Genomic DNA, 23,668 nt, shown 5'->3' with positions numbered 1-23,668 from the left:
TGTGTAAACTCTCCACATTATGACATCCCTGTAGGTCGGTCAACAATGTAAAGGTGCCTAAAACATTTTATTTTGATCTGTAACTTAACAATGTCTTCCTGTTAGTTACAAGGTATTTGTGATCAGATACAGTATAAAGCCTCCAGTGGCATATGTTGCCTGCAGGTCACTGAGATCTCCTGATCAGGGCCAATTGGTTGTCCCCTGCACTAGGCTCAAGACAAAAGGCGACCAAGCTTTTGAATCTGTGGAAAAGGCCCTTCCACAGGATTTAAGAGCTGCGGTCTCTGTGGGCATTTTGTGGGCAGCTAAAGACTTCTATTTAGACAGGCATTTGTCTGGCCATGTGTGTCTGTATTTTTATGTCCATGTCCTGTCTCTGTAATTTATTGTACTTTTATCTGATGTTCTCTATGTTTTTAAATTCTGTGAAGGGCTTTGTGACTTTATCTATGAGAAATGCTTTATCAGATACATTTTACTTACTTCTTACTTCCCATCTACTTGTTTGCTACTTTTCTGCAAATCATTTTGGAAAACATTACTTATGTGTAGCCACTTAAGTCTGAAATACAAAGAGTAAACACCATCTAATCACTGGACTTTGCTTTTGTAATAAGGTACAAAGTGTACAGAGATGTTTACTGGTTCAGGAATTTTACATTAATTGCGTAATTGTATATTGTGGCAGACTCTCAACTATTCATTTCAAACACTCTCCAACTCCAAACCAAACACCCCTCAACTCATTAAACAAAAGCAGAAAGCAGAGAGGTGCCAATTTAATAATGATAATAACTGTTTTCAAAGGGTTTGGGACTTAGATAAGATGTGTATCTAATGTCTACTGAAATCCCTGAGCTCAGCATCTTAAGTGGCAGCTGCTGTGTATGTTGTGGAGTGTTGTATGCATACTTTTACCTACCTGGTGGAGTATAACTGACACCTTATCTGATCTGGAACCACAATAAAAAAAATTAAAAAAATTAAATTAAATTTAAAAAAAGTTTACCGCTACCACCACTGTGAAATCCACCCGGGGCATTGGTGATACCAATCGAACAAGCCCAAACCTCCCAGTGTTTAGTGAAACCCAGACTCCGATGAGCAGGAAAAAGTGTTGAGTGTTCTGGTGTATTGATAACAAAGACATGTAAATTACGTCTAGCTGAATCATCTGCAGACCAGTCTGTCGTCAGTATAGTAATTAAAAAACTTAGAAGACCATTTTCAGGTCCAACCGTGTTTTTTATTCTATTATATTGACTTCTTAGTTGGTCTCTTCACCCTGTTTAGTCTTGTATAGATTCTTGCCCTAAATGGTCTGGTTACTTCCCAGTACAGCAGACAAGCATCCGTCGCATAGCCTTCAGTCGTCAGAATGTAGATAATAGCCAATATTTGCCCTCTGGTTCAATACACTCGTTTCCAGTTTGGGGTTTCAGCATTGTTAGGGGGTGGGGGAGGGTGCTACAGTAAGCATACTTTCCCAGTGTGTAATTAAACATAATAGGGGTATTAAGCCTACAGGTCTTGCCGGGGTTTTGAAGACTAAGGAGATTTCATAAAAAAACAGAGGCTTGCACATTTCAGTGGGATGCCAAGACATGATTGGTTGTCTCAGGATGGTTGAGACATATAAAATGGAGAACATCTGGAGACATGAAGCAGTTCACTTTCTCTCCACCCAAGACTTCTTCTTCAGCTGCTCTTGCCACAAAGAAAAGGGTGAGGATTTCATTTCATTGTTTGTTTTTCTAATGAATGTTGAATTAGCTAGTGTTTGGAACTTCTTCTTCTTCTCTAACTACAGGCCCACTCTAGCCCAATTTAGCTAAACCATATCTCATCTTTAAGTACAGATGCAGGTGGAGAAAATGATGGCTGTAAGCTGTGTTTGGCACACGTTTATATATTTATATGTAATCCATTTCCTTTTTCTCCCATTTGAAGGATCATCATGATGAAGCCGGTGGTGTTTTTGATGTGCCTATTGGGCACCTGCCTTTCTGCACCTGTAGGTACCGTCCTGAACCCAAATAACGTTTACTCTTAACAAGTTTGAGCTTGATTTTTAGAAATCTATCTCTGTATACTCTTAATGGGTATTGCTAGTGTTTCAAACCAATACAATGTTTGCTCAACAGGTTCCTGAGAGTGGAAGCAACGAGGTAGGACGGTCTCCGTGCAAACACACACTTTGTGCTCCCCCCCCCCCCCCCCCCCCCAACATCATGTCACATCATGTCAAGTCATTACATTCATGATATGCCCATGTCAGAGAAAACTTAGAAGCCTTAATTACATGTCTGGTGTCATGCCTGTCTGCCTGGAATTTCCCAGCAGGTCGCGGCACATGCTAACACAGCTCTGAGGTTGATGGAGCTCTACAGGATGTATGGTGCTCTCCAGCAGCAGGTTAGAGGGCAGCCATTTTGTTTTTCCAGTGTGAATGTGACCAGTGAGAGATGATTGACAGACTTGTGTGGAAGGTGCAAATGTATTAAGCGCCCTGGCCCCATTTGAAAGAAGCAAAGGGTTTCAACACAAATGGAATAAACTTAGCGGTAGGCAAATATACTGTACATCAAAGACATTTCTTGTTCAATCTGCACCAGACTCCAGGGCTGCGTTTCCCAGAGGCATCGTAGCGCTACGTTCCTCGTAGCGCTACGATAAACGCCGTAGCTTACGATGAACGTAGCGCTACGATGCCTCTGGGAAACTTAGTCTAGGCCTCTTTCAATAGACTGTCAACACAGCATACAGTAATGTTACCACTTTGATGATTTAACAGAGATTCAATACATTTGCCTAATGTCTGCCTCTGTTTCATGCAGGGCATTGGAGCTGGAAACCCACTGGCTGGTGGTGAGGTGGGTCACTTTTGATTTCCTTTTACAAAGTAAACACACCATCACATTATGTCACAGAACATTCTGAATTTTACTTTTTTTTTCTCTCTTTTTTCTCCACAGGCTGCACCAGCTGTTCCACCGACGGTAACAACCCCCCCCCCCCCCCCCCCCCACCCCACGAAGTGACACCACTTCCTTAGTCTCAGTACATCAAGTGACCAGTACCGCTGGTCCTTTCCTTGCTCCATAGTCTCTGACTAAAATGCCTGTGGCGTTACTTTAGCATGTGCAGTTAGGGTATTTGATTGTAACCATCTCTCGTTGTAGATGAACGTGGCACCGCCTCCGCCCAGCTTCTTCCTGCCTCCCGCCGGGTCCGATGAAGAGGAGGGCGCGGTGGGTACTCTGCGCCATTAGGCAAAAGAGCTGTGTGCACATCCAACCTTAGTAGGCCAGGGGCTGTATCTTAGAGTACATACCTGAGAAGAGAGGAAAGATCTGCACACTGATTTCTCCCGGTCGACTTTATTGAAAATATATGCAACGTTTCGACCCTTAGGTCTTCATCAGGCAACTTCAATGTTTATTGTGTGTTAATTATCATGTGTTTTTATATATTTGCTGCCTCTAACTGCACCCTTTAGCCTAATTGACTGGCAGATGATGTCAGATGTGATGTCACAGGCTCTCAGCCTATATATACCTGCTACCTATCATTTGAAGCTTTGAAGTTGCCTAATGAAGACCTAAGGGTCGAAACGTTGCGTATATTTTCAATAAAGTGGACCGGGATAAATCAGTGTGCGGATCTTTCCTCTCTTCTTACTCTGCGCCATTCCCACTAAACTCACAACGGGTTCCACGAGATAGAACTGTAAGGATATTGCCTTTTGTGGGGCATTTGCATGGTCTCGCTCTCTATCTTTCAGGGAAAAGAAAGTGACCCTCATTCACACAGTCTTTTGTGTGTATTTATTCATTGTATAGTGTGTGTGTGTTTACATGCCCATACTCACACCCTCTGTGTCACTCTCTCTCTCTCAGCCCCATTATGCTTACCCCGCTGGCTACCCCGCCGCTGCCCCTGCCGCCCCCCTGAACTCTGACGAGGTGGCAGAGGACGAGGCCGAAGGCGCCGAGGCTGAAGGCGCCGAGGCTGAAGGCGCCGAGGCCGAGGGGGCAGAGGCCGAGGGGGCAGAGGCCGAGCCCGCCGCAGAGCCCGCCCCTGCGGACCCGGCTCCCGCTGACGCCGCCCCCGCGGACCCGGCTCCCGCTGACGCCGCCCCCGCAGACCCAGCTCCCGCTGACGCCGCCCCCGCAGACCCGGCTCCAGCTGACGCCGCCCGCGCGGACCCGGCTCCCGCTGACGCTGCCCCCGAGGTCTCCGTAGATAACGTGGTGGCCGTTCCCGCCAGCGCTGATGCCCCCGCTGCCGTGGACGCTGCCGACGCCGCTGCCCTCGCAGTCACCGACGCTGCCACCGCCTCCTTGGATCCCGCCTTCGTCCCCCCCAGCGAGCCGGTGGAGGTTGACGCCACCGTGATGGTGGCAGAAACTCCTGGCCCGGTGGTGTAACGCTACAGCAAAATGTTACCAGCCCGGGTGTGCTTCCCTGTCGCAGTTATGACTACCATTGGAAACAACAGTGAATTGGGGTGGGTGTAGAGGAAGGGGCCAGTTGGTCTCTCTTATATAGAGAATTAAACTGTGTTTGGCCAGTGGGAAAGAATATGGTTTGACTTGTTTGTCAGTGATTTCTGTGAACCTTATTGTGACAGTGAGCCTGGACTGTTGATGTGCATTCGAAACGATGATGATTCTGTCTTTTGTCCTGTGTTCTATTTTCATTCTTAATAAAAAAAAGAGATGCTGCACTTAGCCTCCTCTCCACGTTCTGCTGAAGTCTTAACAAACACCAAGACTATGGTTTTGGGTGAACTATCCCTTTAATCAATATTTTTTATGAGAATAATTGATCTGTGTAATCAAAACGCAGAAGAGCATGAACTTTTATTGCCTTGACTAAAACCTAATTACAGGGGTCAACTCTACAACACTGACAGTCAACCCACCAAACAAGCACATCTCTGCTGTACTCCTCTACTAGGGATGAGACGGTATACCGTAAAACCATGAACCGCGGTATAAAATGTCCACGGTATTAGAACCGTGACATTCCCTGTTTTTACGGTATTACGTTTACGGTATTACACAATAATGCGCTGCTGAAACTTCACATTTCAAGTTCCTTGCAACAGTTAATTTTGTAATTTAATATAAAATTGCTATTAATAAACTGAGCTTAATTACAATAGTGTGTATTTTCCATCATGTGTTGCATTGTAGGGCTCTAGAACTCAGCCTATTTGAGTGGAATGCCGTATACCGTGAAATACTGTAAACCGTACCGTGTAACTACTGTAGATACCGTACCGTACCGTAATGCAAAAATCCATACCGTCTCATCCCTATCCTCTACCAACAGAGAAGCGCTGATTTAAATTCCTCTGCCCTCGGTGGGTGCTCATTCAAGAAAAATCAACATAAATCAGCCGATTAGAACCACCCAGGAGAGCGCCTGCTGACCTGTCAGAAGGTTGACATATCTCGATATTCGCAGGGTATTTACTGTACACAAGAAAGACAAGAGGTGACAAATTGTCTAGTGGACATGCACTCTTATGCTAAGGGTACGGTCACACATGAGCGAAAGTAATATTTGCCAGGTGAATGACCATCGCCTGCCTAAGCGAAATTTGTGTGTTGTGTGGTCAATGCTGGATGTGACACACAAAACCAGTTGGTTTGTAGTCCGTTTGGGCTTGAGTTGGCAGGCATTATTGCAAATTTGGTTCTCACGACTGATACTACTGTATCACTTTAAGTTTGGATATGTTTTGCGAGAAAGTAAACCAGCAGATTCGAACACTGTGGTCAGCAAATTAATTACTAACCCTGTGTTGTGGATGGTGTCATCTCAGACATTAAATTGGCCTCAATTTCGTCCGTTTTCTGTGTCTTCACCCTTTTCCACACGCATTACAAAATTCTCAACTATTGCAGAAATAGACTTAATCACAACACAAGAACAAGAGTATGCATTAGCGAGTTTCTCTGTGGAAAAAACGTTTTTGCCGTTCTTCCGACTGGATTTGGCAAAAGTTTGCTGAACGTTCATTGGCTGAAGGTGTTTGTCTATCAAGGCAAGTACCCCATCCCACATAATCGCTCTCTATGGGGGGAAGGCCAGACCGATATTGCAGAGCGAAGCAGTGAGCTCGCTAGATTGGGATGGTCATACCAGGCTAATGTCACTCCAGGTGAGATTAAGTGACAAACTCAATTCTTACAGTACCTGAGCAGGTGAGTCCAACAGCATTGCCAGGTGAGCAGGTGCTTCTAGCTGAGCCTGAGGTGTCACAGTCCAGGAGACGGGACTCGTTGCCTTTACACTGGAACTCTTTAGCACAGATTGGACCCTTCTCTTCTCCATAGAGCGCCCCCTGGAGGGTTGAAGGAGCCCCACAGCCAAGCTCCCGACAGACCACCTCTACATCCTGCCAGTCAAAAGTCAGCTTCACACACTGAGGCCCATGACTGATCAGACCTCACCTCCACTCTGCCAGAGCACAGACCTGCTCCATTCACAAGCCTCACAAACTCTGCAGGAAGAGAAACAGATGGTCAATAATAATTTACCATTATAATTATTGACAACATAAAATCTTTCTGCAAAGTATGTGTGAAGATGTCCAATTATGTAAAAAAATACAGTAATATCTATCAGAATGTTACTGTTTTACACAATGTGAATACCTTCAACAGATAACATCAGCTTGTATTCAATAAGACAGACATCTTTAATATAGAGATACCTGATACACAGAAGTCTTCAATACTGTGACAGTGTAACCTGAGCAGTCTATTATAAAGCACTCACAGTTAATGTGACAGGTGCAGACTAGGAAATGTGTGACTGCCAAGATCCTCAGCTGAATATAATCACATTATTTGTGTATTACCTGAGCAGATCACCTCCCAAACAAAAGTAGTCATTGTCTTGAATTCTGCTGTTAGACATTCCCTCAGTGCAGACTCAGACCCAGCACAGCGAGATATAAACCAATAGTGTTATATTTGCCTCTAACCACTGATTCCGATTCAGATCTATTTCATCCCCCGCCCGCTAATTAAGATACACAGTCTAGGGTTGGTTAATCTGATCCCCAGTCAGTGGTTAAGGCCCAGCTGGCTCATTTTAATAGGATCAGGGGGATATGGCTGTGTGTGCTGACCGAGCAGGAGACGGGGAGGATGGAGGGGGGTGAAAGCCGGCTCTCACAGAGGCCAAATCGTCTCCTGCTGCTGCTCTCCTGTCGAGCAAACACGGCTGGCCAAACACACACAGTTTTGAAGACACACAGGAGTGGGGAAATAAAAACACAGTGCTGGATAGCGAATCTGTGGCACACCGACAAGAATAGCCATACATAAAACATCCATCCTCCATTTTTTGCTGAGGGTGAATCAGAGTCAGAATCAGTTTTATTGACAGGTTCAAAACTAGGAATTTGTTCTGGTCAGTTGGTGCCTAACACTGATGGGTACACAACATTAGACAGGGTAGAAGGACTAGATGCGACAGTGCAAATGAACAGTGCAAAATACAAAATGGTGTGCGATGAGTGTATACAGTATGTGTACAAAGTGTTAATGTGTGTGCAATGTTTTTCTACGAAACCTCTTATCAATGAACCTAAAACGAAAGTTTTTCTGTTTTTTGTTTTTTTACATGAAGAGCACATGCACAGTTTTAATATGCCTGCACTAGCTGTGGTCTCGGAATAAGTAAATAACTTGTCTGTCTGTGCTTTAAATTAGAAAATAAATTACAAAATCCAGCAGAGTAAAATGGTACCTTCCATTATTTGTCCTGTGAAACCATAATGACCCATGAAGAAAGTATGTTTCCTTCCAGTAGATCTGTGTGGTTATTAGTCCCCGGTGCTGAAGGAGGAGGTGGGAGGTGGGGGACACTTTCTTCACTCACCCTAATCCACAAATCCTTCTCAGGGTCAGATGCATCTCTGCGGCACAACAACAACATAGTGCCTAGACGACAATCAATTTAGCTGTACTGTATTTCACTGAGGTATAAACTTATAATCAGTGTATGGTTCATTTTTGTATAAATTGTATTTGGAGTCTCAATGGTCATTTTCTAAGACTGCCTAGAACGGACAATGGACAGTGCATTAGGCTAACAGGAAAAGGTAAGATCATTCTACCTCATCTTCCTCATATACAAGTTAGGATAAATTATTCTTGTGCAATGTGTAGGTTCTGTCGTTTTTATCAATTATTCTGTAGAAGTGCCAAAATCCAATATTGCAGTTATACTGCATACAGTAGGCGGATCATGGCTCAGATGCTGCTGGGTTTGGCTGAATCGTACCCTTGGTTTATATTTGACAGGCTAGATAACAAATCTGCTGCAATGACGGCCACATCAAGCACCCACCTGTACCTGACTGTGGCCCCTCGTGTCAGCCCACTGATGGCTTCAGACACCGAGGACAGCCAGGACGATGACATGTAGACAACGATGCTTCAGCACCTCTATCTGACACACAGTTTGATACGGGATGTTCCTTATGTGTGTCATGCTATTGTATTTATATTTCAGAGTGAATTAATATTTCTGCGTGTTTTCTTGTGTTCAGAGATAAACACCCTCCCTACCCTGGCTGTCTGTTCAATGTGAACAACAGCAATAACAATGAAGACGAGTACGTATGAGTTTGTATATTCAATTACCACATTTCAGCAAATATTGACTTAAGCTGACATAAATCTTTTGTTCAATTGACTCTCCCCAGGGAAGAGAAGAAAAATAAGAAAAAAGAGAAGAAAGAGAAAAAGGAGTAAAACATTATTTTCAAAGTATTTCATCACCGAGCTTGTACTGCATGAATTAATTTTGCTGAACAAATTCAAACATTTCCTTGATTTTCACAGGAAGAAAGAAAAGAAAGAGAAGGATAAGAAAGAAAAGAAGGAAATGGAAGAGAAGGAAAGGGAGAAGGAAAAGGAGAAAGAGAAACTGAAGGAAAAGGAGAAAGAGAAGGAAAAAGAGAAGGATAAGGACAAAAAGGAGGGGTGCTTATAACAACAATATATACAGTAACAACAATATATAACACTTCACCAGCAAAACCAATCAAAATCAACTCTATCCAATCAATTGATTTACATGTATTGTATCACTGGCAGGCCCAAAGAAATGTTCGTCATCAACCCAGCGGGCAGTCTGTACTACAACTGGCTATTTATCATCACAGTGCCAGTCATGTACAATTGGACAATGATCATAGCAAGGTAACTTCAAAACCCAAAGTGTTTTTTTGGGGGTTGCAAGGATCCAATATTTTGGCCCTGTCTTATACAGGGGAAAGTATGATCTGTGCATCACTGCCACCAATCCAGTAGCCTAGTAGGCCTACATGTTTCAGTGGAGAGGGAGAAATGTTCTACATGTTATTTAAGAGTATTCAAACAGGATTTGCTATGCTCCATCCAGGGCATGCTTTGAGGAGCTACAGCATGACTACCTAGCCATCTGGCTCATTCTGGACTACTGCTCAGATATCGTCTACCTGGCTGATATGGCTTTCAGGGCCAGGACAGGTGAGGGTGCCCACATAGGGGTACACAAAGTGTAAGATTAAATGTTAAAAGCAATCAGGGATTATGTTGCAATATCAAATTTCCCCAGGAGTTTAACTTTGAAAAATTGTATCCATTATATTGCTTCATTCTGAAATGATAGTAGTGCCACAGCATGTGATCGGATGTACTGTAGCTTTTTGAATTTTAATTTAATGGAATCTAAAGTTAAATATTAAACATTGATAGAAAACATAAAGCTTTTGAGTACAGTACCATACTAATCTACAATCATGAATCGTACCTTCTCCTCTCCTCGCTCAGGCTTCCTGGAGCAAGGCCTGCTGGTCAAAGACAAGCAGCGACTGCGGGACAGTTACATCAATAGCCTCCAGTTCCGCGTGGACGCGGTCTCCATGCTGCCTACCGACGTCTTCTACCTCTACCTAGGGATGGATTACCCGGAGATCCGCGTCAACAAACTGCTCAGGATCAACCGCATGATGGAGTTCTTCACCCGCACCGAGACCAAGACCAACTACCCCAACCTATTCCGCATCTGCAACATGGTCATGTATATTATCATCATCGCCCACTGGAACGCCTGCCTCTACTACTCCTTCTCCAAGTCCATCGGTTTCGGATCGGACCCCTGGGTCTACCCCGCGCTGGACAACCCAGACGACCCTGCCTGGGGGCAGCCCATGAGGAAGTACGCATTCAGCCTCTACTGGTCAACCCTGACACTGACCACCGTCGGAGAGACCCCGCCCCCGGAACTGGACTCGGAGTTCGTGTTCCACACCACCGACTTCCTGATCGGGGTCCTGGTCTTCGCCACCATCGTGGGCAACATCGGCTCCATGATCACCAACATGAATGCAGCCCAGGCCCAGTTTCAAGCCCGCATCGACAACATCAAGCAGTACATGCAGGTGCGTGGGAGGTCACACAGGGATGCGACGGCGGAGACCATTGAGGCCATCCTCAATTTTTTTGTGACCTATCATAGTTTCAAAGTTTATCAAAGTTTTAGTGACCTATCATATTGTGCAGAGTGTTGATCCAGACTTGTAAAATACTTCTACCTGAGGTGTTTTTCATTTACCCACTTCAATGACCCAGGTCACATAACACCATTTCATCATCATCATCATCATCATCATCATCATCATCACATCAAGCTATCAATTGATTTCCTGAGAGTGATGCCATGTTGATGTCGAATGAATACAATATACCCTGTGTCACTAATGCCTGCCGTTTCCTCCTTAACAGGTGCGTAAGGTCGACAAGGACCTGGAGACGCGAGTCATCAAGTGGTTCGACTACCTGTGGAACAACGGCAAGGCCCAGAACGAGAGAGAGGTGCTGAGGTACCTGCCGGACAAGCTGAGGGCGGAGATCGGCATTAGCGTCCACCTGGCCACGCTGAGGAAGGTCCGCATCTTCGCCGACTGCGAGATGGGCCTGCTGATCGAGCTGGTGCTGAAACTGCGCCCCCAGGTGTTCAGCCCCGGCGACTACATCTGCAAGAAGGGTGACATTGGCCGCGAGATGTACATCATCAAGGAAGGCAAACTGGCGGTCGTTGCCGACGACGGCATCAAGCAGTTCTGCATCCTGGGCGACGGCAGCTACTTTGGCGAGATCAGCATCCTCAACATCAAGGGCAGCAAGGCGGGGAACCGCAGGACCGCCAACATCCGGAGCATCGGCTACTCCGATCTCTTCTGCCTGTCCAAGGATGACCTGATGGAGTCCCTGACGGAGTACCCGGATGCCAAGGGCATGCTTGAGGACAAGGGTCGCGAGATCCTGCTGAGGGACGGCCTGTTGGACCTGGACCCAGCTAACATCATGCCCGACACCAAGGACCTGGAGCAGAAGGTCAACCGCATGTACGGAATGCTGGAGCTGATGAAGATGAAGCTCGCCAAGGTGCTGGGAGATTGTAACGCCAAGGACAAGGCCATCAGGGAACGGATCGCCATGATGGAGCACCTAGCCGGTGTGGAGGTGGACCCGGAGGATGAGGAGGAGGAGGAGGAGGAGAAAAAGGAAGCAGAGGTGGAGGAAGAGAAAAAGGAGGAGGAGCCAGAGAAGAAAGAGGAAGGAGAGACAGGGGAGGAGAAAAAGGAGGAGGAGACAGGGAAGAAAGAGGAAGGAGAGACAGGGGAGGAGAAAAAGGAGGAGGAGCCAGAGAAGAAAGAGGAAGGAGAGACAGGGGAGGAGAAAAAGGAGGAGGAGCCAGGGAAGGAAGAGGAAGGAGAGACAGGGGAGGAGAAAAAGGAGGAGGAGCCAGAGAAGAAAGAAGAATCAGATGCAGGGGAGGAGAAAAAGGAGGAGGAACCTGAGAAAAAAGAGGAGAAGAAATAGAAGAAACAGGGGAGGGGTTTTTTTTGCTAAGGAAGTAGCATCCCTCTGTCTAGCCTCAATAGATATCTCAATGGGATTGGTTGGGTAAAACAAACAACACAAAAAAGGTGAGAAGACTTCCTCTGTGAAAGTCACTGTTGCGGGACACTGTGTTAAGACTGAAAAACATCAGATATGGATAAGATTCAGGACATAGTTCTCCCAGCAGGTAGATTAAATAAGACAACAACGGAAGGGAATATTGTTCATTCATGTCAATGGGATTCGTGTAGAAGAGCATGGTGCTGAGGTTCCAGCTGAACATCATTCAAATAAAAACGTTGGATTGAGGAACAGACTTCATTGTGCTCCTTGTTCGAATGAATGACAGATCCCAGACAGATCCAGTCCACTGACCTAAGACATCTTACTATACAAATCAAGCAATACATGTACTCGTTCACAAGAGGGCGATAGAGGGCAGCTTTTCATCGCCTCATGCTTTGAGATGAGGTGAGCTTCCCATGTGCAAGAAAACGTTTTGAGTAGGCTATTTGTGAAAATATAAATCGTATTACAGTAATTTATTATCAACAAACGGAATACCTTGGCAGAAGACTAGCAGTCTTCATAGCAGTACTGTTAGGCTGTCTAAAGCTTGAATCATAACACATAAAAGCTTACACATAAAGCTTTGATTGATTGATTGAACACACGCACAGACACTCACTCTCTCTCTCTCTCTCTCTCTCTCTCTCTCTCTCTCTCTCTCTCCCTATGCATCTTTACCATTTCCACTATCTGAATCCATCAGTATTTAAAAGCTTTGTGAGTCATCCTTAGATCAATAATGTGTAGGCTATCACCTAACCTTATCTGACTCCCATCTTACGGGGCCTTTCATCACTATTGTAGTCTGTTGAATTCTCCCCATGCACTCTGTGCAACAGGAATGGTAAAATAAAAAATAGAGTTCTTTCCACCCAAGATTAAACACGGCACATCACACAGCAGGCCTCTGATGCCTGCATTACCGCAGCTCCCTCTCTGCTCCTCTCTCTGCTTTCATCCAATTTGACATTATACACTTTTTTGGTTTTTGAAGGGGTTGATTGTCGGTGGGAGGGAATGGAGTAATTAAAATGAAGGGGGGGAAAGTAATGCGATGACAGCTTTGATACAGGGCGTCGAAGGTAGGGTCGAATAGCATCTCATTGATTAGGTGCTGTTAGTCCACAATTGCCTTGCCATTCTTCATAGAGACCAATGCAATGGAACACTTCGTTTCCAAATACTGCCTTTTGTTGTTGTTGTTGTTGTTGTTGTTGTTATTGCTGTTGTGTGGAGTAATGAAAATAGACTGTTACTGATAGGCCTACTCTTATCTCCTCACCCACTTGGGAGTTTACAGTGCATCAAACCAAATAGCCTACAAAGACACATTGTTTCTATCCCGGAGTATATGACAGTATTGATGCTGGAAGTCATAAATAATGACCACACCACCCATCAGTGATGTCATCAAAAGCAATAATATTCTGTTGCTGGAAGTTGACTGGAATTATTTCTGATCAGGTGCTTACTTTTAGTTCTAGAAAGCAGTACCAACAAGTGCAGAGAAGCATCGGAAATGAGGGAGAGGCACTCCATTGAAGATGGTATCTGGGAGCCACTGCAGCAATCACGTACAAACAACAAACAACAACAAATGATTTAGATCTCCAAAGGAAAAAGCTCTGAAAGTGAGGAAAGCGTAAGAAAGTGTCAATCTTCTCACCAATCTTCTATCTCATCAGCTTCCGAGCCACACGGATTACTACGGACCATTCAAAAACATAGCAACAGCTGCTTTATTTGTGGTGAAAGCTTCATTTAATTTGGCAGAGAAACATACAAAGCATTCAAGTTGTATTCTCCACAGGCTTTCTCACTTCACATCTTCTACCTGAATACCGACTATAATAGAGCTTGTGTCTGAGATGAGTTCCCTTTGGTTGGGTGAACCAACAGTTTTTTTCATGCCAGCCTTTTTTTTAAATCTTTTTTTTTTTTACGTCAATACATATTATGTGAATTACCAATATGCACACTGACAACTGTTTGTATTCATACTTTAAGAGACCATGAACACTTCTGTGGGTGTATTGCACTAGTGCAATGCCTGTTCAAAATGTAGGCCATGGGTGGCACCCGTGGCTTCACGTGACTTGCAATACCGAGCCTGGCCACTACTCCAAAATTGCCTCAGCCTAAAGCTGTTCCTGGGGGCTTGGTCTGCCTGTATCAGCTACTGCTAACATGTAGGTGCTGTAGTTAGCAAGTTATGTTATGACACTGTGGAGGATACACATGACAACAAAGTGCCCTCTGGCTGCACTTCCTTGGGTCCTTGCCCCTTAACACATGCCTGTTCTATTCGGGACCGAACTCTAGAGAGCTGCTGATCCAAACGACTTCACACGCAACACATGCACGTCCTCGGGTCCTGAGTAATACACCTGCCGCATATCAATTCCATACAGTGCCCAGTTGTCGAGGAGTTTGGGATACAGATACGCACACAGACAGAGTTCCTGCCTTTATTAGGTGGATTATGTCCTTCACACTCCCGTGGAGATAGACACGGGTAGAAGGGCAAGGCCTCTGCAGACCAGGTTCTCTTAAACAATGGATGAGCCGTACAGAGTGTAGACAGGGGAAATAAGGTTGGGAGAAAAAAAGTTATTTCCCCAAAGAAAGCTCCCAATCTCACATTAGTTAGGGAGTAATAGAATAATCTAGTTTTGTGCCGGCAGCATTGGTCACTGCCACTCACCGACACCACAGGCATTTTCAGTAGATACACACACACACACACACACACACACACACATACACACACACTGCAACCCCTAATTTGTGATAAAGGTGGCAGCGGTGGGATTGGTTCTGTCACTTAGGTCTATGATTGAGGTCTGCTCATGTTCGTATTTACTAGTGACCATTGGAGTTGCAGAAATAGCGTAAAGCACACTATAACTATTCTTTATGGTGGAAATGTGATTACCAAGCTACACTAAAGGCTGATCCCTTCACTCACTACAGCATCTACAGGTAAAGCTAGCGTGGGTCTTTGTGTATTGTAATATAATTGTGATTCAGGCAATGAGCATTAGTCCCTAAGTAAATCAGAAGGATATATCAAATCTGGGAATTCAAGTCAACCTTCTCCCATTCTCTGTTGGCATTCACTTTTAGGCAGTTACTGTACGTAACAAGATACTAAGAGAGAAATTGTCAAACTCCTCAAAAACCATAGTGACAACTATGACATGTCTTGACATGCTGCTGTCACTGGCATTAAACAGAACTGTTGAGGGCAGCGTCTGCAAGCCAACCCTGGCACAAGACTTCATCCACAGATCCCCTAACGATAAACCCCACAGATGGGGAGTACCACTAGTTTACACACGATTGGAGTGACTTTTAATTGGTTTCATTTTACACACCACTTGACGCTAATGCCTCAGGACAGCACTTCCAGGTAAATGTGCTCCAAATAGATTTTGAACACCACTTTGGAGAAATGTGTTTTGTGTAACTGTTATGCCATTACACTCCGGTGATGGCTGTAAATATTCCCTCAGCTGGGGTAAAATGAACTCCATACCATAGCATTCATGTAAATACAGTGTATAAACACGTGTTGATTAACTCTTGTGCGTGTGTGCTATGCTGAACAGTAAACACAGATTGTTTTTCTCTCGGCAATTAAGATTTTCAAAAACCTGATGAATCTTTTATGAACTCATTAAGTTTAAGTGAACATCTGTATATTCTGTGTACCATGGGCTTTCAATACAGAGAGAGTAGTGATCTGGGAAAATGAGTCCCTGGCCACATAAAGCCTTTTGTAAAATGTACTTAATGTTTGGTAACTGAATATTGAACTGGGGCACACAGGACCCTGTGCACATAGGACGATGGGGACAAAGGGGCCTTGGGAATATAGGGCTTTGGGAACATACATGTATGACCCTGGGAATAAATACCCTCCCGTCTGAAGCTAGGGGATGGCGTGCGCACCATACAAATGAAGACTCGCTTCCATCTCAGTCAGACCTCAGAGGTCTCTACTTATTAGTGTGTCTCCACCGTCACACCGCGTGAATAACCACAGCCAGAACTGTAAACACTTTAATTACACCCCAACGCATAATGGGGCCCCAAAGGTCTTTTTATTATAACACTCTTTTAAGCCATCTTTTCTAGCTCGTCAACATTACACTTAATAATGCCCCCCCGTAGTGCACACACCCAAACACCCCCGGGGAGTTCTGAGAGCATTGCATTCTCAATGCTCAAAGTAGGCTACTTTGAATGGGATTCATTTGTTTGGTTTTAATATTGTTGTTATTGTTGTTGCTGAGGGCACAGCAGGGTATGCTACTTCATGTTACATTCACATGTGAGAAGACATTTGATTTAAGCATGAAGAAGAGGAAATGGCTTTTCGGATTTGACTACAATATGAGTGTATTCTCCGGGGGAATGAGGTGGAGGCCACTAAATGAGTTTATTGTTAAAGGTCATTTTGTAAAATTCTACACATGTATCAGTATGTTACACAATTTTGATATTGTCAAAATAAATGCAAATGAAACATAAATGCAAATGAAATCTTTTTAGAATCAGAATAAGAATTTGCTTTATTGCCGTTGTAGTGTTTTAACATACTAGGAATTTGCTTTTGGACGTGCTGCATAATGTGGAGACAACATTGGACAGGGTGCAGGGATGAGACAGGACAGTGCAACGACAGGACAGTGCAAGGAGCAGTACAAAATACTAGTGCAAAATAAGATAAGATTAAAAAAGGGGAGTCAGAGGGGGACACCAGCCTCGTTGATGAGGCTGCTGGCCCTGGGGAAGAAGCTGCTTCTGAGGTGAGCAGTCGTGGTCCTAATGGACCACAGCCTCCTGCCTGAGGGGAGTGGCATGAATAAATTGTGGCCGGGGTGGCAGGGATTGACTGCAATTTGCTTCAGGGTCCTGGAGTTGTGCAGGGCCAGGAGGGAGGGCAGGTTGCAACCGATCACCTTCTCGGAGGACTTGATGACACGCTGCAGTTTGATCCTGTTGTTGGCTGTAGTGGCGGAGTACCAGATGGTGATAGAGGAGGTGAGGATGGACTCGATGATGGAGGTGTAGAAGAGCACCATCATTTTCTTTGGTAGTCTGAATTTCTTCAGCTGCTTCAGGAAGTACATCGTCTGCTGTGCCTTTTTCGCGAGGCAGCTGGTGTTTAGTTCCCATTTGAGGTCCCGGGAGATGATAGTGCCCAGAAAGCGGAAGGAGTCCATAGTGGCGACTGGGGAGCCATTCAGGGTGATGGGGGGGGTGGGGGGGATTTCTTCCTGAAGTCCACAACCATCTCCACTGTCTAAACAGTGTTTGTAACATGAATTTCCAACCATTTCCTCCAGGAAAAATACCACTGCAACTTGATCGAGAGCCTTCTGGCTTAAGGTAATGTGTCCATCTATTGCTCATCACGCGCCCTCAAGCCCTCCTCAGTCATTTTCCTCTGCATGGTGCCTGACCTCTCAGGGTTTCTCCTTAATTGAGCCTACTGAGCTAGTCAGACCTGAGGCATTAGGCCAGTGAGTGAAACACATTCCTGTGATACTGTAGGTGCATTAATTTCTCACATGCCTATAATTAACCGCCGGCAAAACCCCCCTACTGATAGTCCACTCTGGCGATGATCAGAGTCATGAAGCCAGGCTTGTGCAAGTGCAAAAAAGTGTTTTTTATATAAAAGGTGGGGGGCTGCAAGTGAAGCCACCTCAGAGAAAAGTGTCACCTCCGAATGTGTCTCGGCCAATCACAATGCACGGTCGGAATTAGCTGTTGTATTAATAGAATATTATCTGTAGATACCAGTGCAGACCGAGTGACAAAAGTTAATGGCGCAATGAATGTTCCCTGACAGAACTGTATACCAGGGATATAACCCTGACCTTAGCTAGCTAACGTCAGCTCCACAGCTTAGCTTAGTAGTTAGTTAGCTAGAGTGTAGGCTACACTACTGGCAGCCAACAGGTGATGTGAGAGAGAACTCAATTGAAAATTGCAGTATTATTAAAAGTAGGCTACTAGTATCGGTAGGAAGGCTACACGGCAAGTACTGAAAAAATGAGGACTCGTTCACGGTCTGAAAGAAAAATGGTATCACCCCAATGCTGGGCCGGGGATTTTCTCTGGTCATGTTGCCTTGCTCTACCGCAGGTAAAAGTCTTAAGTCATAATACAATAATACAATAGCATGTATTATCCCCACATTTCCTCATACTGTATGTTGCATGGGAAAACATACACATTCTGTATAGCACAGACAGGCAACCCTACACAGGAGAGACGCACACTCGCATCACCCCATCACCCCTGTCCTTTGTCTTGTTGGTTCCAGTCATTTCATTAAGAAGAAATAAATAATGTCCCCCAGGCCCCAGTCGCAACATCCCCATCCTGTTTGTGCAAACTTAACACACTTGTACAGATCTGTTCAACTTCAACTCAACTTCAACTTTATTTGTCCCCGAAGGGCAATCGGTTTTACAGCAGTCATAGATGCAAAGACAATAAATAGACCAGACAATAAAAATATATATGATGCAAAACAGTAGGATAAATACAGTGAATAAAAACGATAATAACAAGCCACTGTCCATCATCAACTCATTGACACAATGTCCTTACTAAGAACAACATCACTCTCTACCCCCTGGCTAGGGTGTTCAGAAGGGAAATTATGGTGAGAGTGAATGAGTGCTTGTCTGTTGTACAGGTCAGTGAGGTTACTTAGTTGGATATGTGCTATTAAGTGCAAACACTGCTGACCTTCACTGTTTTGGAGAGAGCGGTTTTTCCCTTGACGCTGAGATTGCCATTTCAGCAGATTGCAGACAATGTTAGACTCAATGTACAACTTCGTCTGAGCAACATGGAACTTTGCCATTTTATGAAGGCAGAACAGTTGTTGCTGACCCTTTTTGCAAAATTGCTGTGTTGGACTTGTTTGCGTCAATCAGTGTCAACATAAAGGGTAATTAAAAAGACTCATGTTGGCATGGGGGACAGCATACTGTGCCTTTTATCTCTTTCTCCCCTGGTGGATTTCACTATCTCGTTCAAGTATGTAGCACACTCAGTCATCTGCTGAATCATGTCCCTGAGATGGGTCCACCCTTTATTATTATTATTATTAGTAGTAGTAGTAGTAGAAGTAGTATTTTTATTATTAATCTGAGGATATCCCAACATTAAAACTATGCTAATAGTAGTATGTAGCCTCTAGACTAAAGTATGTATTCATTTTGCATCTGTACACCTGAGGATTCTAAAGGGTGTATACCTGGAGATTATAAAAGGTATACAGTACCTGAGGATTCTAAAGGGTATATATGAGGATTCTAAAGAGTATACCGTACCTGATGATTCTAAAGGGTATACAGTATATGATTCTAAAGAGTATACAGTACCTGAAGATTCAAATGGGTGCTGTATATACCTGAGAACTATATCCCTCTAAGTCCCACAGTATGTGATTTTGCCACTGTAGGCCTTACAGGGCTACTGTAGTTACAGTAATCAATGACACAGACACGGGAGTTGAACACTTTTACATTTGCATGTTCCACAAAGTTCATGTGGCATTGATTAGCCTTAATTTATATACTGACTCACATTACAGCCTGTAACAGATGCTTCTCTCAAGTGGATCTATTTCAAGCTTTGTAACCAATGAAAATGTACAGTATGACGCGAGTGTGTATCATTTAAGTCAGGTAATATTATAGCTGGCATGTGCATGGAGGTTATCAGAGTGTTCCTGTATCACGCTGTGTGTGGTCCACATACGGTTCTACAGCAAACCCTCAGTACGGTTCTACAGCAAACCCTTTTCAGGTCAGAAAGATACAGTATGGTTGAAAACAGCACCTTGTGCAGCTGTTGTATGGAACCTGATGACCTCCTTGACCAAGGAAGAGATTGTGGTATTGCATATTAACATGTTTAAACTTGACTGGCACATTTAATGTCTGTGCAAATCAAAAGTTAATTTGTTCAAAATAATATTTCAAAAGTTCTATAATCAGCATTGAAATATTCCTTGCAATTTGTAATGCAATTTCACTTTAGGTATCTTAGTGCAAACCTTTCTATTTTGGGATTTTAATCCAATACCTGTCTGAAGACTGTTGTGGAATACTCTTTACGGGTTAACAAGAAACAAGTAGCCTAATTCTCAAATGCATATAAATGTGTGCACTAGTTTTAATCGACTTCTGCAGAGGGGCAATGTTTTACAAGTGTGACGAAGATAGAAAGTCTCCCAGAAAAACTAATGATCAGACAGTACAACTCTGTTTTTTAATCTTAGTGGTATATACCCCTTAATGATTTGTCACTGTAACCATAGTATGTAAATCTCATCACTGAACAATTTTAAGAGTCAGGGTTAACCCTTCACCTATAGATTGCTATTTATCCATCACAAGATGTTGTGTTCACTCAATCAACCTTCAAACCCAAACCTCCCAATGTCAGGGCAGACACTCTAACCACAAGGTCACTGAGCTGGTTCAATCACAGAGCGTTCTACCACCAGAGTGGTACTGAAGGCTGCAAACAGCAATTTCATCCAACTGCACATACCTTTTAACATTGGTAAATTGACTGCACTTATACACAGACTTATATAGCACTTTTATCCAAAGCACTTTGCAATAAAGACCTCTGCAAGGTGCTAGCCTGCTCATTGGTAGCTATTTGGGGTTCAATATCTTGCCGAAGGGCACTTCAACATGTCATCAGGAGGAGCCGGGATTTGAACAGCAAAGAAAAGACCATAATGCTTGAGAGGATTGTGATGTGCAAACACATCCACTTTGTGGTAGGCATACAAGAGCATCCCTTTGTGCCTCATAACAAATTCCAGCCAGAAGATACTTTATTTATTTATTTGGAAAGTTTATTTCAGGGACAACATACAAATACATTAGTCTCCTTAGAGAGAAGATGCATTGTACTACATTATAGCTGTTGCTATTTTCCATCTCCAGTCCCATATACATACAACAATACTACTACTACTACTACTACTACTACTACTACTACTAATAATAATAATAATACAACTTGCTTCACAAACAAAATAAAGCAACACACAAAACATTGTACTGTAAGAGATAAAATAAGAACCACTAATAACAGTAAAAAGGGAAGAAAATAATGTGAATAAAAAAAGAAATAAAATGACATAAATAAAAGCTGCTATGAAAACGCTTTTACGCTTTTTCCCTGTACATAAAAATGAGTCTTGAGAAGAGACTTAAAAGATGATACTGATTTAGCATGTCTGAGACTCTTAGGCAGGAGTTCCACAACTGAGGGGCCCATACAGCAAAAGCCCTGTCCTCTTTGGTGATAAGGCATGTTTTTGGAATAACCAGGAGACCCCTACCTGAGGATCTCAGGCTATGCTCAGGCTCATTGGGGACTAACATGTCTAAAATATAACTCTGATAGTTCACTCCCGCACTCATTTTACTCTTATTTTACTCTTTACTCTTTTATTAAACAACTAAAAACTACAGGCAACCAGGGAAGAGGCAAGGGTGGGAGTAATGTGGTCTCGTCTCCTTGAATTAGTTAAAAGCCTGGCAGCAGCATTTTGTACCAGCTGGAGGCAAGAAATGGCTTTCTTGATGTGCATGCAATTTGTACAGTATTTATGGGCACAAAACTATAGTGGAGGCTCTGAGCTTTGTCGCCGTGCAACCAAATTCAACCAGATACCACAGCCAGCCTCTCACGCGTTAGCAAGAAATGGCAAGCCAATCTTATAATATACATCCTATAATATTATTAGCTAGGGAGGCGGGACTAGTAGAGAAGGAGCTTTTTTAGGCGTTTGTGTATCAAACGCTAGGGACAATTCAGTAGTTTCTGGATATTGGTCGGGACATGTCCTGGGCATTCCCAGTTAATTCTATGCCAATGCCTCCAGGGCCCTGAAGCGGGCTGGAAAGATTGTGGCCAACCCCTCCCACCCTGGACATAACCTTTTGAACCACTCACCTCCGCCAGGAGGCCGCGGTCCATCAGGGACAAGACCTCACGCCACAAAAAACAACTTCTTCCCCATTGCCACCAGCCTCATCAATAAGGCTCATGTCCCCCTCTGACTCTATCTCCCTTTGCACTACCTGCAAATGACTGCTGTCTGTCTGTACAGTAGGTTCGCACTGTGGACACATATCACAACAGCACACACATTGTACATATATCCTACTGTAAAACATCACAGACACATTACACTCCAAGTAGTTTTGAAAGTGCCTGACCTTTTCCAAACAGTTTCCAATGGAGAGTTCCCAGATGGTTAGGCCAAGAAAACCATCTGGCGTGTGTCAGATTAGTTATGCACTATTGACCAAAGCAAAGGGGAGAGTCTGGAGTGCACCAAACCACCCCATGCCGGCTGTGACCCGGAGGATGCCACAAACACAGAAGCCTATTCACCTCCATTCATTTTTTGGACTTAAAGCAATACATAGCATTTTCTCCGGTTTTCTCTGAACTGCGCCCCCACAGGCTCTGCGAATAAGTGCACAGTCATACTGTCTTAACGTTATCAGATTGTCTTTTTCTTTTTCTGGCTTCCTCCGTGATGTTTCGCTTCGGTTTTCTCAACTCTGCCATGATATCATTGAGCTAAAAAAACGCATGATATCCATAGACGCCAGAATAGTTAGCTACTACTGTGTTGTTTAAGCACAACGTTTGCTGCGTCCCGGGGGCACGAGTTTTAAAAGGTAATAAATGTCAATGTATTATCTTTCTGAGTAGACTGTTTGGACGATTCAGCTTACTTTTAGTAAATCTAATTGGAGAATTAGCACCAGACATGTTTGTAAAGGTCCAAATATCGCGATGTATTGCTTTAAGCTCAGGAACGAAAAATTCACCTCATTGAAATGGCCATATCTCGACGGAGGTCGCAGAGACACAGGATTTGGACTAGCATAAATCTCTCGATCTATTAGCAATACCAAACATGTGCGCTCGCATGACACACCTGCGAGCGCACACAGCCACAAAATGCATTCATGGGCGGAGGTCTGTGCTCTTTAAGCACCGTTTGTAGTTTTTCAGAGGGTAGCCTACTTCTATTACAAACATAGTTTGTAAACATGTTAAAATAGTTCTACATAGCACCCTTATGTTTTTTGAGTGTAGGCTAACCTTTTTACATGCAGCAGACCCTATGCTGTTATATAGCTTAATAGGCTACATTTCTTTCAGGTTTGAAAAAGGTGAGGCTCACGACTGATCAAATAGCAGATGCGGGCGCTTGCTTCCCATAGTGTAAAACCAGCAACCAGACATAATCAATCAAGCCTACTCTATCTGTGCTAGACTGCCAGTGGTAGTGAGTCACTGAGTGCGTGCGTTGCCTGTAGCTGATGCGGGTGGTGGTGGTGCGCTCGCGCCCGCATTCAACAGGAGTGGAGAGATTCAGTGTAGTCGGAAACTTCGCCGTGCTCAACGACTTCACATCCCCATGTAAAAAAGTATTTGTCCTAAGGGAAATTAAGAAAGACGTCGGTCCGGACAAATACCGATGTGTCAGAAAGGAGGATGCGTATTTCAAGCGGACTGTAGAGGATTGGAGAGGTTTATCACCAGCGTTTGAGGAGGCTAGCCGCGCCTTGCGCTAAGCACTGGCTTCCCTCTTC

General features: G+C 44.0%; 1 protein-coding gene across 1 annotated transcript; it reads left to right on the top strand.

Moving 5' to 3' along the window:
- Positions 1-8,606: 8,606 nt before the first annotated feature.
- On the top strand, positions 8,607-22,536 carry cnga1a (cyclic nucleotide gated channel subunit alpha 1a; the record flags this gene model as incomplete). The annotated part of the gene is made up of 8 exons (XM_084454505.1): positions 8,607-8,647; positions 8,738-8,782; positions 8,877-9,017; positions 9,132-9,236; positions 9,439-9,545; positions 9,849-10,459; positions 10,803-11,722; positions 22,524-22,536. The coding sequence occupies exons 3-8, from the start codon at positions 8,920-8,922 to the stop codon at positions 22,534-22,536; spliced, it is 1,854 nt and encodes a 617-aa protein (XP_084310631.1). The 5' UTR covers positions 8,607-8,647; positions 8,738-8,782; positions 8,877-8,919.
- Positions 22,537-23,668: the final 1,132 nt, after the last annotated feature.

This window comes from Borostomias antarcticus (assembly GCF_949987555.1).
Source record: "Borostomias antarcticus genome assembly, chromosome: 20".
In the NCBI taxonomy this organism is placed as follows: domain Eukaryota; kingdom Metazoa; phylum Chordata; class Actinopteri; order Stomiiformes; family Stomiidae; genus Borostomias; species Borostomias antarcticus.
The sequence above is the reverse complement of the archived record's forward strand: the minus strand, read 5'-3'. Positions and strand labels throughout refer to the sequence as shown.